General features: G+C 34.9%; 1 protein-coding gene across 1 annotated transcript; it reads right to left on the bottom strand.

Moving 5' to 3' along the window:
- Positions 1–10773: 10773 nt before the first annotated feature.
- LOC125652456 (transmembrane emp24 domain-containing protein 10-like) lies at positions 10774–15953 on the bottom strand. Its single transcript, XM_048881677.2, has 5 exons — positions 15581–15953; positions 13714–13834; positions 13190–13260; positions 12868–12994; positions 10774–12134 (listed from the first exon to the last, which is right to left on the bottom strand). Exons 1-5 carry the CDS (start codon positions 15758–15760, stop codon positions 12013–12015), a joined length of 621 nt encoding a protein of 206 aa, XP_048737634.1. The 5' UTR covers positions 15761–15953; the 3' UTR covers positions 10774–12012.
- Between the last annotated feature and the right edge of the window lie 10 nt (positions 15954–15963).

The following is a 15963-nucleotide window of genomic DNA, read 5'->3' as shown; positions in this document are numbered from 1 at the left end:
CTTGAATACTGAAGTGCAAAATAAGAAAATATTTTCAGCAGGCCTAGGTTTCAAGTTGACAGTCTTGTTTGAAACACTATATATTAAAGAAAAGATTATGATAACTGTTGGTTTTGCTGCAGTTACAAAGAAATTCGCGACATTAGGCCTATTTTATGCAAAGGACATTATTATATTTACGACTTTCCGGTCTGATGGGCTGTGAGTGTAAGGAACGATAACTCTGCGTAGAGATTGTCTTTGATAGGCCTATCTTTTAATATTTCTTATTTATAAAGTTGTGGAGTCAATGCCTTGGGTATTTAAAGTGTGTATTTTTCATAAAATCGATGAAATAAACAATCCCACTTAGAAACCGCGTTTATAAATGTCATATAATATATTACTAACGGTAATCATGCAGTGGGATGTGACTGATAGTAAGGTAAATCATGGTCTATGTAAGAAGCAATCATATTCCCCACTCTCTGAGAGATAAAATGAAATTACGTTTTGATGTATTGTTACTTTTATTGGGAGAAGTTTTAGTTCGTTTCAAAGATTACAGAAAAAAGTAAAAATGACGGAGATAGGGGGGATATTTCAAGCCTTATAAAATCTAGTCCGGCCTGAACTTTTGGGGGCTTTGCCAGAGCTGGGCCCTCTGGAGGCCTTGATTAAGGCGGCCCCAGACCCCCTGCATCATGATGTTGCGCCCCTAACTTCAATTCCTGAACCCGCCCTTTGTACATTTTTAAAAAAAAATAATTTCTTTATTTTTCTTTCATACAAACAAACAAACAAACATTGAAATCAATATCAATAGCATTTGTTTTGAAACACATACACACACACACACACACACATGTCACTCCCACTCTGACTCTCTACACCCGAACACTTTCAAAGAGTGCATACATATTGTACACATACTGTACACATAAAAAGAACAGATCTAGTTAAGTGGTTACTTGCATTGTTTATATCATGCATAGCTCTTATCCTTAGACGAATTTGACTCCACCCTTTGACACTCCGTTTTTCCTTAAAATAGCTCTTAATGTTTATTGTTATTTCGGATTTCAAACATTTCGGTTGAGCATCACTGAAGAGACATTATTTGTCATGTTTGTCGAATTGCGCATCTGGTGCATCAAAATTGGTACCGTATAAGTTTTACATTAATACTTTATATCTTCAGAAAATTTATCAATAACTATCGGGCGTTTGTGAACAAACCGTCAACCCTTGGTTTTTTTAAAGCTCACCTGAGATGAAAACTTGCTTGGAGGCAATACAATTTGCAAATGGAAATTCAAAAGATGATCTCTAGAAATGTTTTCTGCTCTATGACAGACGGCAGTGATTTGAAAAATGACTTTGTACCTTATGAACAGGTTAAGGACACCATCTTGAAAATTGAAGTTTTAAAAGCTGTTAGTGCAAACGTGTCTTGATTCCTGCCGTCATGGGCTGATGATGACTATTTCATGCAGCTACATAAACCGAAGGAAAGGAAGAGAAATGTCCTTGAAACAAGCATGGAAACTAAAAAGACAATGCTGGAGGAAAAGTCAGAAGACAAGACAACCATTGAGAGCGGACAAATCACACATTCAGTTCCTAAAATCAGTGGCGAAGAACTTGAAATAAAAACAGAAGATGTTGCAGTATACATCCTGAGTATTATCGAAAAGGCATATGCAATAGTTCGCCAAGATATAAGAGTCCAGAAACTAGATCAGGATGACGAAAGTGTTATGGAAGAAGAAACAAAAATTGTAAACACTTCAGATGCGAGCCGGGAAAACAAATGTCTACAGAAACCTGTCAAATTACAACAGTTAGAAAACCAAGCCAGTCAAATGTGGACTGGACAAACCTGGGGAGCTTACTGCATTAGAAACAGGGAAAATACACAAGTTTATTCCCTGAAAGCTGTTTCTGTCGAGTATAGAAACCTTTAAACCAGCACCAGATACCCAGGATGCCACCAAGAGCAAAGAGGAGGAGACAAAGCCCGCGAAACCAAGGCCTTTACATTATAGTTTCCTCTGCACCACGGGACTTTCTCCTGTGGAAGAACCCTGTGTGGTGAGACCGCGGAGAAATTGGAGGGATCGAATTCTTAGGTTTTTTGGATATAAAAGATAGACTTTCTTAAAATTTATGAAGATGGGAACGTGATTTCAAAGGATTTTTTTTTTTGGTACTTTGCAAAAGTATATGTATGTTTATGATGTTCTAATATGGAATAAATTTGTTTTCAAACTGTTATACCTTTTGATTGTCCTCATTCTCACTCTAAATACACTATTAAGCATTATGACATCAGCACATCATCTTAATTTAGTTAATAAATGATGTACTGATGTGTGTCTGTCTGTGTGTGTGTGTATGTGTTAATAATCATGCATATTATGAACGACTTTGTATTCATGTTATCAGGCCTATCATATATAAATAGGGAGAGGACGGTTTAAGTTTTTAGAACTTATGCCTGATCCCTTTGTAATTATATTACAATAAAATACACTCAAACCAAACCAATATAAATTAATTGTCTCAAGTTATTAACAGTTCTACGCAACCATAGAACAGTTTTACACATCCAAAGACAAAAATATTGAATATTGTTTTCCCGGCGAGCTTCGGGAATTAGGTCTAAAAAACATAATTTTTAAAACCACGTATTTTTGTTTATGATAGGCATCGTAGTATCTCCGTGTTACTTTTAGTCAGTCACTCGATTTGTCAATTTTCAAATGTAAACTTATACCCTAGGTTTATTTGGTTAACGTATCTAATCTGCTTTTAAAGGTTGTAGAAATTTTTCAAGTGAAGTTTCATCAGTTGCTAATGCTCAATAGGTTTTGGTATCAAACAGACACGCAGACAGGTTGCTATAACAAATAGAATGGAATTAGGTATCTCTTGCTTTCGATGTATAGTGGTGGGACTGAGCCAATCAAAACCAAATGAACTTGAAATAGCACATGGTGGTGAAAAGATGACCCCCTCCCCAATTATTTTAACATGGTCTGTCTATTCCTGGGTAACGGTAATATCGCTTAATATAGTCTCAGTCTACTAATACCCCAAGTTTCTGGAATTTTTCTATTTCACTTCTCTGTCGTAATTCTACCAAGCTGGCTGTATCACTCAAGTTTTCATGTTTTTATTAGGACAAAGAACACAATTAGGGTACATATGAATAAAATAAGATTTATACATAAAACTGGAACGATGTGAACATATAGATATGGTATGATTTATAGTTTGGAAGATACAGAGAATACAAAGATTTCAGTTCATTGATTTCTTGGTTACTGACAACGTTAACCAGATCTTACTTAGTTTGGCAAGCCCAAAGAGGACTCGGGTATCTTCATTATTTAATAAATCATGGAATTTAACCACATTAGTGTTCTCAATATAATATTTAGGTAAAAATGTCTTTTTTAATGTAATATTCCAGAGGGTAATTGAATTCATCTCCAATATTTCTAGATTCACATAGATTATTCTGTCATCACTGTCGACACCTCAGAATCCACCTTGCTCGATTGGTATGTATACATCATCATATTACATCTCATGTGGGAGACAAATCAGATACTTCTCGAAATTACATGTATGTATGTAAAATTTTTATATTCAATATTTGTAAGCTTTGGGCATCTCATAAATTTTGGAATACCAATTTTGTTTGAATTGGTCCATTAACCTAATACTACCATTTTTGATAAGGAAAATGTCTAGGTACATATGCTGTACCTAAAACTCTGACAGACCACTATCATCCAGTGTTTTTCTACACATGTTACCTTTTATTGGAATAGGTTATGCTCACAGGGTTTTGACACAATCTAAATACCAGTTTGCTCAGATTGTGTCAAAATCCTGTGGTTGTGCTCCTTACGACCTTAGCTTTGTTTACATCTTCTTGTTTTACAGTCTTCATCTGTTTGTACACTTGAGTTGTCGTTCGTATCTCATCAGTCAGGAAAACACTCGACACACCTCAGCCGATCTCATTATAAGTTCCGGAGATCGACCGAGGTCTGCCGATTGTCAGTAGTCATTTCCGCTGGGAAGGAAGCTGTTGGTGAAGTCAGTCAGTGGGAGTTGTCAAAATCTTCTCTTTATCTGAGAATTTCTCGCACAGATAGAAAATATGTCATCAGAACTGGAAATCGAATTTGGGAAGCATGGTGTGGAGATTGAAATGAAAGGAAAAACTTTATTTTGGCTAGTTGCGATCTCAGCACTAGCAGGTTTTGCTGCTGGAGTGGTCGTAGGATTGCGAGCAGGAAATAAAATAGAGAAAATCAAGAAACTTTAATAGTATTTGAAGATTGAGACTGTTTCACATGAGGCTATTATCAATACTCAGGAGGAACTGATGTGAAATTCTGTGTGCTGTTGAAGAATTGGACCCAAATACAGTTTTAGAGAGGAAATCAATATCGGCGTAAAACGTTTGATGTTTCTGTGATACATACATGTAGTAATATTTGTGCGAAAAACTTGTTTCAATCATGTGTTTTTTTAAAAGTCTATCGTTGAGGTTGATTTACTTTAAAGTTTAAAATATTTTACTTGAAAGACTAGATCGTTGCAAAAGGTCACGAATGTATTGAATACATGTATTTGAGTGTAAATAGATTTTAAATCAGTTCTAGATTTTCTCAGAATGACTTCAGATTTATCATTTCTAATAATTTCGTAATACATGCATTGGGAAACCCGGTTGTAAAACACATTGTAATGGATGAGTTTGGGTTCATTTCTCGCCATCAATCAATACCTGAGCGAACAAATTCACTATTCATGTCTAAACAAGCTATAGAAAAAGGGCAACATCATGACATGTCATGCGTTCGCATGCTCAAATCGCCATGTTAATTAGTTTGAAAACTTTGCTGACTGCACTTTGTGACGTAATCCGAGATTCCTCTGACTCTTAACCCCGCTTTTATTTTGTGACTTCTGCGGGGGAGAGTTAGAGCGGACTCCATATTGAAAAGTGGGAATTCAGCGACACCAGCTGGTGTCGCTGCTTTACCTACCTCTTACAACTTTATTTCGCGGATCTATCTTCCAAGACGTGAGAATTCAGTTAACGGAAGATAAATCGATAAATAGATCATGATTAATACGATGCTATCGCCGTTTAAACGGCCCTAACATCGACAAATGGAGCATCACTTGAATTAGGTCGCCGCCTCGCCATTTGATTTCTTTGCGCATGACGTCAGCACATGTAAATACAAAATTCCATCGTTTAAACGGCGATAGCATCGTATTAATCATGATGTATTTGTAGAATAACCTTCCGATAACTGAATCCTCGCGTCTTGGAAGATGGGTCCGCGAAATAAAGTTGTAAGAGGTAGGTAAAGCAGCGACACCAGCTGGTGTCGCTGAATTCCCACTTTTCAATATGGAGTCCGCTCTGACTCTCCCCCGCACATGTCAAATATTAGCTGCAATAATGTAGCCCTCTCTGATTTTTTTTTTTTTTTTTTTTTTTTTTTTAGGGAGAGGGCTACAACTCCTTAGGATCTCCGTAATGGTGCAAATGCGGGAGTGATTCACTCCCGCAACATTTGCGCTCATTCTAAACATTTCCTGACTTTCTTTACGTAAATAAAATGATATTCTATGTTTCTTAGTCAATATATAAATTTACAACCTGCAACTTTAGATTTGTGAGGCTCTATTCTACCGTTTTCAACAATTTCGATCAATTCCAATTTCTCGATTCATATTTGTGCGCCATGTTTGATGTACTGAAGTTTCAACTTCCGGTTGTCAAGTCATTTGCATATGCCATATAAGGTAGTATTTACATCAATGGACAAGTATGTAGGCGAAAGCTATTTCGTCGGTATTGAAAAGGTTTGAATTTAATATCAAGTTAAAAACCGAACAGCAGAGTGTAAATTCTTTCTGCAACAATATGATTTTCCTTTCTTTGTCGAAGTGGCTCGAGTAACTACATTTTCGCGCTGATTGTCAATGTTTAGGCTTTTCATTAGATCCACCTACGAGATCTCGCGATAACAAGCATGGCGGAGCAGACGAAGAATTTTGCATGCTGTACATTATATTTAATGAAAAACACCTTTATTAGACAAGCCCGAGCACAAAGTTGGTACTCTTTTTGGTGTAAACAACATTTGGGACTAATACACAGAGTTTATTGTCGGTTATTCATAAAATTATTTTGCACCATTACGGAGATCCTATGGAATTGTAGCCCTATCCCGAAAACGTCAGAATAAAAAAAAATTGGATAGGGCTACATTATTGCAGCTAGTCAAATATAAAAGCGGGGGTAAGAGTCAGAGGAATCTCGGATTATTTGTGACGCTGTAATTGTTCTAAAAATAAATATGTTCTGATATTATAAATTAAAAGGCATGGAAGAGAACAGATATATACAATAAAGATTAATATTTATAGAGATTTGAGCAAGTCTAGGCGTATATATATCAGACAGCACTGTCAACATATCGAGATTACACATCAACTCAAACAGTTGATTTGTTTTCCGCTTAAATGTATCTACATTGAACTTGGATAAGATAAAAAGAAACTGGGGACACAAGAGGGTCAAACCGATCCCCTTTCATCGCAGCCAGATCTTTAACTGCTCTCAAGATGGGTAAAACAAACTGCCCCACCATCATATTGTTTATCATCGCTCGTGATTTGCATGCTGATTTCGCAATGCGCGATACGGGTGGTGTCACAATAGCCAATATCAACGACCGATTCGAATATCAGGTCCACGGGGCACAGGCACTTGTTTCTGTAAATGACTTATGACCTCTGTATACTAATAACAACAATTATTAGTATACAGAGGTCATTTACAGAAACAAGTGCCTGTGCCACAGGGGCTCGGTGGTGAGATATTGAAGCTTTGTATTATTTGTTCCCGAATAATATGAATTGAAGTTTCGCATTATTGGTAAATCGTGGTATCTTGTTATAAATTAATTAATAAAATGACGCAAATTTTAAGGGTTTTTGGAAAAAATTAAGTTCTCCCAATAAAGTATTTCAAGAAATCAAAAGATTTTGTCATTTATTTCTCCGGGAGTGGAAGAAATCTTTGCTTCTTTTATCGTCTAGTACAATTTTTTTTTATTGTTTAGAAAAATGTACTAAACGATAAAAGAAGCAATGATTTCTTCCACTTCCGGAGAAATAAATGACAAAATCTTTTGATTTCTTGAAATACTTTATTGGGAGAACTTAATCCCCCCCCCCCCCCCAAACCCTTAAAATTTGCGTCATTTGATTAATTTCACCTTATTAAAAATGATAGAAAATAGTACAAATGACGAAATAGGAGACATATTTCAAGCCCTATAAAATCTGTAAAATCCAGGAGCTTCGCCCCCTGCATCCCACCAGGGCTTTGCCCTGGGGGCCTCATGGCGGCCCCCATACCCCCTGCCTCATAAATTGGCGCCCCCGTAACCGCAATTCCTGGATTTACCCCTGTATGGAGTGCCAAATTCACATAAACACAGATAATTGAAGATTTCTTGAATTATTTGAAGATATCATGAATTCAATTTTTGCGTGCAATAATTGAATTGATACACACATCAAATCAATTATTGCTCTCATCAATTGAATTTAGAGTTTTCGGGTCGTATGGGGCTTTAATGGATATCTGAAGGTATGCTTGGACACAAGTTTAGTAGAAAAATATGGTAGAAATTTTTTAATATTAAATTTATGAGACAGCAACACAAGAATACAACTAAATCAGGCCTCAACTGTGTGCAGCTTTTTGAGGGCCGTAAATCGAAGGTTTTTATAAGGGTGGATCTGTAGCTCTCTGATCTATCCCAATATTTTCTCAGAGAACTACAGTTCTGCAGCTAGCGCTATACTTGAATTGTTGCTCTCTCCAAATGAATTGATATCAAATTTGAATTGATGCGCGCTACAATTCAATTCTGAGAGCAAAAATTCAATTAATGTGCGCATCAATTCAAATAATGCTTGTAATAATTGAATTATTGCTCTCTTCAGTTGAATTGTAGCGCGCATCAATTCAATTAATACGCGCAGTAATTCAATTATTGCTCTCTTGAATTGAATTAATGGTATCCAGTAGCGGATTTAAGGGGCGGGGGGGGGGGGGGCTAAAATTTTCAAATTTAAGGTAAACCGTGGTATCTTGTTTAGAAAAATGTACTAAACGATAAAAGAAGCAATAATTTCTACCACTCCCGGAGAAATCAATGACAAAATCTTTTGATTTCTTGAATTCTTTATTGGGAGAACTTAATTTTTTCCAAAAACCCTTAAAATTTGCGTCATTTTACATATTTCACCTTATCAAAAATAATAAAAAATAGTAGAAAGGCTTAAATAGGAGACATATTTCAAGCCCTTTAAAATCTGTAAAATCCAGGAGATTTGCCTCTTGGGTTCGCCCTGGACCCACTGCGGGCCTCAAAGCGGCCCTCAGATTCCCTGCCCCATAAAGTGCCCCCCCCCCCCCCCCCGTAACCGCAATTCTTGGATCCGCCCCTGATATCATTAATTCAATTGATGCTCGCAGTAATTCTTTTAGAGATAGCAATTATATACTTAGTAATTAGAGGCATCTCCAATTCAACATATCCACGATTAAAATAATGATCTCTTTAATTGAACTGTTTCTCTCTTTAAAAAAAATTGGTGCACGCATTAATTCCTTAATCAAAAGCATTGTGAATAATTAAGGTTATCTTTAATTGAATTGAAGACATCATAAAATCATTTTTACCGAGCTCCAAATTAAATATTGTGAGCAATAATTCCACCACATTGATGCGCGCATCAATTCAATTATTGTGCGCAATAATTAAATTGATATCTTCAATTATTTAACTTTATGTGAATTTGGTGCTCCATACATTACCCCTTGCTTGTCGTGAGAGGCGACTAAAGGGGGTGAGGTCCTTTGGAAGATACTGTAAAAACTGATGATCCGTGTCACCGCAGGTGTGGCACGATAAAGATCCCTCCCTTCTCAAAGGCCTAAAGTTTGCAGCCCTTCACCGACAAGAGTGAAAAGATTCTCGAGCGGGATGTTAAACAATATAAAATCAATCAATCATTACTCTGCGTGCATCAAATTATTGCTCTCATCAATTCGAATTAATGCGCGAATCAAATCAATTATTGCTCTCATCAATTAAAATGATGCGCGCATCAATTCAATTACTGCGTACAATTGATAATACACTTGGCACCTGATCCCACCTCTTGCATACCCAGGGGTCTGTGTTTGCCCATCTTTAAATAGTTGATTATATCTTCAATTATTTGTCGCACGATTCATATGAAAGCGACTACATATTGTTTTTGTATCTGTGAGGACCTAATAATTCCGCTTAAATGAGATATGACGTGATCTTGAATTCCCGATCCTTATCTTGGAGTACATACACGTGTTTTTGTTTCGTTTATTGGTTTACATATCATTCGATCCCCCCCCCCCCCCCCCCCCCCCCATGTATATATAGAGAGAGACGTTACGGGTAATCGTCATTCATCTCTTGTAGAGCAGTGAGCAGAAGCGACTTCTACTCGCATCAAAAAGTACACTTCCGATCTTCTATTTCACCAGGTAGCTGTTGAAGGTCTTGATTTTTTTTATCCCCTCGCAATTCATTGGGAGGCAGTGGCGGATTTAAATAGGGGTGTTTGGGAGGGGGGTCGAAACACCCCCGCTTTTTTTTTTTTTTTTTTTTTTTAAATAGTGATAACTATGCATCAAAGCAAGAAGGAACCAGAATTTCAGTCCGAAATGTATCAAAAAGGAATTATTTTGAATCGACAAGTCAAGTTTATTGTTTTTGTTTAAATTCTATAAAGGATGTGATGACTATAAATGAAAGGAAGAAGGAACAAGAATTTCAGTCGAAAATGCACCAGTTTGAATCAATCTTTTAAAAAACGTTCCCGGGGGAGGCCCGCCGAATCCCCAAACAGTAAGGTCTAGATTCGCCACTGAGAGAGGATTTAGTAACAGGATCGTTCGTGGTTGGGTGGGTGTGCAACACAGAGCTTGTATAGATACACTCCGGATAATATTTTTTGCTCGTTTTATTCAATGTTAACGAGAAAGGAAGAACTCTATTAATTTTGTGTTCAAAGGATCGAACTACTTTGATTCTTTTATTTAGTTAAAAATGCTCAACTTAAGATTAAAAACTCTTTAATACTAAATGAGTTCATATTTTTAATACTTTAAAAAATCCATTAAATCTGTAATGTTTTGACAATTTCAATATTTTGAACAATTAAAAATTCCAAAAAATTGAAAATGCACAGAGAATATTGAACTTTTAAGCAATATATTTTCATCATTTTGTTTGAATTTGTGTCAAGAAGTCAAATATCTAATTAATAACATTTGAAATTTTCAGAAATTTAGATATTTAAGCTAAAATATTTAAATGCAAAACCAAAAATATCAAATCCATTTAGAAATTTGAATTGTTAAGTGTTACATCTTCCTTGCACTGAGTTCAACCTCACCAACTATTAGTAATTTGAAAGGTTTCAAGTTGGCTATCCTGAGATATTTTGATACAGAGCACAATTCTGGGAGGTTTCTATACATCATACTTCCAACATACAATTCAAATATTGTCCTGCCATCAGGAAGACTTATCTGCCTTACAAAATCTGCATTTCTTTAACCAATGAAGAGGGGTGGGGGATCTTTTTTTTCATCCTTGAACTTTAACACACAATATCAATTCAAAGGAATTTTACATGAAATTTATCATTCAATGATAAAACACTTCACAGACTTTACTTGCACTCTTAAAAGTCATTAATTACTTGTACAATACATTCATCAGACACCTGACCAGCACAATTAAAGTGACAAAAATAGATGGTATATCTGTGGTAAAACTACATGGAACACTATTCTTTAATCAAAATACACCAATAAAGCAAAAATTTCAGGGAACTGCACCTGTCCTACTCTCACATCTTGCACTCTGACTTAAAAATTTCATCTGCACACGATTGTAACATTGTACTCAATTCAGTGTAGGCACTACATGTATGTGGGAATGTCAACAATGAGGCAAACTAATTAAAATTAGATCATTTCATCACCTAGACTACTCCACAAGAGTTGTGGGTCTATTCTGACTAAGCAGATCAAAGGATTCAATTTTAGTTAGACTGACAATAGTGATACATTCTACGAAAATAAAACCACCAGTCTATAAACAAGGATCAAAAGGAATCATACAAGAGAAAAGGGCAACATGAACCCACAACAAACAAACTGTGATCACTGGTCAAAACAAGAAGCACCGACGCCTCACCGTGACTATTTACAGAGATCGGTATTTACACACTTTTGTTAATGAAGCAGTCTCATCAACATTCACAAACTTGTTCATGATTACATATACACTTGTATATAAATGAAAACATCTTTTCTTGCATGTGTATAATTTTCTTTAGCATGATATTGATAACTTTGTACATAATGTCGACTTAAAATGTTAATTAAAATCAAAGCCTGAAAGTGCCAAGACTTATATACATGTATACATGAACAATGATGAAAAAATACTTCTTATCATTAAGGAAATTCGAGTGATTTACATACATTAACCCAAATTATCATCAACTATTAAACTGGAAATATTAAGATTTTCACATGGGAACACCATTGGTTTAACAAAACACAAAGCAACATGTACAATGAACAAATATCCATGAAGTTCACACTTCTCACAAAATTTACATCAAATGCTTTTTAAAAATGAAAATCAAATATACTTTGGGCTGCATAACAAATTTCAAATTTTGAAATGAAATCCTAACCTAAAATCTGAATGCAAAAGTTAATTGATTTCAATTATGTACTTAATAAGCCAATCCCACAAACCTACTCTGGAATCTGGGAAAAGATGACCCCAGAAATATCATAATTAAATTAAATAAAAATATTCCTAGTATTCCTATATTGCCCTGTGTTCATTCAATGAGTTTCTTGGCTTTGAAGAATCGCCTGAGGTAGAGCACCTGCCATGTTGCTAATCCAAGTAGACAGCACATAGAAAAGATACTGAAGTACATCACACGAGAGTGGGTGGATTCTGTAAACAAACCATATATATATTTTCAGCATCAGACAAACAATATACATATAAACCCTGTTCTCAGTAATTATACATTTCCTCTGAATGTTTCTTTTAGCCACATTTAACCCCCATGTGGCATCGAAGTTGTTTTTTTGTTATATCTTTAATCAATCAAACTTTGTGCATGATAGAAATATATCTTTTGAAGGAATTTTATTCACTATATACAATAAAAAATCTGGTAAACTATTTGATACATAAAAAAAATTGACTATAATTAATCAATGAAATGTTGTGAAGGCCAATAACTCTTATGCTCCTGTTTTCTATATATTGTATGTCTATATCTAGTGAATCCCACAATATCCACAATTTACAAAGAAGCAATTTTGTAATATCAATCAGTTTTTATGTCTTTTTATCATACTATTTAACAAAAATGTGCAAATTTTCTGATGATGACATACATGTATATGTCTGTTTAGGCATGTATGTTGGATGTCTTTAAAAAGGTGGCAACTTTAATAACATAAATTTTCTTTGATTATTGATCAAATTAAAGGTTGAAATTATACAGTTTTTCTACTTTGAACCCTTAACAGTGCAACATCACATGAGAGTGGAGTTACTACCGAAAGGTAAAATGTATAATGTCCACTTATATTTCACATCACCCCGAGTTGAAAGTTTTTAATACATAATTCAAGTGCCAGAAATTGAAGGTTAACTACGAGTAAAGTTTGTCTACCATTGGTATCTCTCATCATTTTCTCTCTGGCTTTCATGTACTCAAAATCGTCTACAATTGATTTGGATAAATCTTCCAGCCGCCTCAACTCAACCTCTAAAGGTTTTAGTTTCTCTGCTTTGGCCAACTACAATACGAAATACATAAACTGGTTATACACATATCAAATAGATAATCTTATTATCAATGAATAAATCAAATTGCATCCATTGAAAATTGCATATTTCAATTTACAATGATGAATAATACTGCAATATAAACTTGATTTATGCATGTTCTATAGTAAATTCAATGTTGACAACAAATATTCATTTTAATTCACCTCCTCATAACTCTTGGCTTCAACTCCATGCTTCATGTCCAGAGAAACCTCCCTGTCAGGACTCTGGCCACCTTTAAAGATAATCAACAATAAGTTCCTTTAACTTCCTTATCTCAATAATAAGTTCCTTATGAAGTATATAATGCCCATCATCAGATCGATTGATTTTCTCCTCACTCATCACACTTGCTGAGAGACTGTTATTAATATTTCATAAGAAACGACTGATCAGATAGTCTGATGATAATTTGGAGGTGGTCAATTTATGAAAGTCATTTATTTGTGTATACATAAACAGGATTTTTTAATTATTTCCACCTCCAATGAGTTTTCTCAATGCCAATCTAACATTAAATAATTTACAACATTTTTCTCAGCAGGTGACAAGTAGGAAAGATGAACTCAACCGGTGTATCTGACACTGGTATGCCAAATATCTTTTGAATTCATATCTTCTAGACTTACATATTCATTAAAACAACCATTTTAAGGAAAGTTAGTATTTAAACCAAGTATCTACATACCACCTGGCATCCTGTTGTTAAAGCAAATTTCAAACATGTCATATTCCTCTGTTGTAAAAGCAAACTTTCCTTTCTTTGCATCATCTTTTTGATAAAGAATATGACCTTTGGAATCTGTCACCTAAAAAGTAAAACCATCATCTATAATGCTATACATGAATAAAACTAATGAGAAAATAGTCAGCAGTCCAAACACATAACAAGAGTAGGCATCAATTACTAGAACTATGTATTTACTACTTAATATTTTTAAAGAAAATTGTGTTAACCCAAGACTTGCATAAAACTGGGGCGGACCACTGTAAATTCACACTTCAAGAGTGAAGTGTAAAAACAGTGGTAGGGAAAGGGACCAGACTAATGAGAGCCATGAACTTAATATTCAAACCTATTAAAATATTACTTTTTTAAACCGAACTGGAATTATTTCATCCAAAATATTTCGCAACAAATAGCTAACATAAATAGTATCAATTCTGACTATAGAACAAAGATACTAAAATAAAGGAGTAAGGAAATCAACAGGGTTTATACTGACTGGCAAATTAACATGGCTAGATGTCCACAAATGAAGTAATAATATGAGGCAATGAGTTTTCGGTTCACAAGGGGCTTAAATGAATATTTGAAGATATATTTTGATACATATGTAGTGGGATAATATGCAAAGATTTTATTTTAATATCCAAATTTTGAGACAGTGATGGAAGAATATATCTCGTGATATCAGGGTTCGACACTAACTTTTTTAGGTACTAGTCCAGCTGGACTAGTGCCTGATTACTTTTACTAGTCCGCAAGGAATTTTATTAGTTCGTCATAAATAGAGAAATAAATGTGTAATTTAAAAACAAAAATAATTTATAACTAATACAATGTACTTATTATAGTAATTCTAACTTTTCTTTTATTGTTTCTATCCTAAGATTAACACACTCAGCGACAAAAGAGGATGCTTTATCTACAGTCTCTTTTGCATGTTCTTTACAAACTGTACAGAACATTAGTCCTGTGCTTTTTCTTCTGAATATAATCAGTCTCCATTTTTCGTCCAAGATTTCAGGAAATCTCATGATCGGCGAGTCCGATCATACTCCCGATCACGTTCTTTCTTCTCAATACTTGTGTCTACCTTTCGCTTTTTAATACTCTCGGTAATGCTAGATAGCTAAAATTATATTTGGGGTTTTCCAGTACATTGTCGACAAACGTACAGTCGTATATCGATAATTTATACAAGTTGTTAAGCAGAAATTTTTATTAGTCCGATCGGACTGACTAGGCACAGATTTTATTAGTCCGAATTAAAATTTATTAGGGTGAGACTAACGTTAGTGTTGAACTCTGGCGATATGAGACTCCAATCATGTGCTGAAAAGGTTGTGCTTTTTATAAAAGGTAGATTTGTAGCTCTCTTAATTATCCGATTCTTTCTCAGAGCTACACTTTTGCAGCTAACATTGAATAAAAAATAACAAAAAATAATAACTATATATATAAATAGGAACATAAATCTTGTTTTAAAAATCCTGCATTTTGAAAAATATGGTGAATTTTATTCCATTCCTTTATTGTTGTCTACTATCATGCCAAAACTGTTCAGAAAATGAGCTACATCACAAGTATTTAACCCCCCCCCCCCAAATAAATTGAAAAAACATAACACTATCTCGATACATATGTGTTATATTTATGTTTGTGATACTACATAGACAGATGCATGATCTAGTAAATAAGAAAAATACATGTGAATACATGTAAACAATGAAATAACTGTAACACTACAGAGTAGAGACTTGTTACCCATATTTGATTAACGTTTGTGAACATTACAATATTGTTAAACTATATTCGATAAACCATGTACCAGCAGCTGGGTTTTGTGACCTGGCACGTCAGATAGTTGATAATCGCCGGTAACCAAAACATCTTTGTGGATTTCCTCTTTCAGGCATTTCTTTTGATTTGCTGACAAGTGAAACATGAGAGAATCTACTGAAACAACTGTCAATACAACCAACACGGACAATATATGCAGTACATCCATATTTACGCCTTAAATCCCTGTGCAAAGTTAAATATGGTTGTACGCTTTTCGTACAGAGGCACGTTTGCTTGCTAACGTGGCATTCGTGAAATTCCGGTGAAAATCGGAAACTAATTTCCGGTTGCGTTTATTTGACGATCGTCCCACATTTAGGTTTGATCGCCAATCTAAGCAATTCTGTAAAATGAAAGGTGAAAATAACG

The sequence above is a fragment of the Ostrea edulis genome, chromosome 5 (genome assembly GCF_947568905.1).
Source record: "Ostrea edulis chromosome 5, xbOstEdul1.1, whole genome shotgun sequence".
In the NCBI taxonomy this organism is placed as follows: Eukaryota; Metazoa; Mollusca; class Bivalvia; order Ostreida; family Ostreidae; genus Ostrea; species Ostrea edulis.
Note: the sequence above shows the minus strand (reverse complement) of the source record. Positions and strands in the feature narration are given on the sequence as shown.

Coding starts and splice junctions, on each gene's coding strand:
- LOC125652456 (XM_048881677.2), bottom strand. CDS start 15,760: ATGGATGTACTGCATATATTGTCCGTGTTGGTTGTATTGACAGTTGTT. Junction 13,261..13,713: donor TAACAACAGGATGCCAGGTG/GTATGTAGATAC, acceptor TTATCTTTAAAG/GTGGCCAGAGTCCTGACAGG. Junction 12,995..13,189: donor AAGCCAAGAGTTATGAGGAG/GTGAATTAAAAT, acceptor TTCGTATTGTAG/TTGGCCAAAGCAGAGAAACT.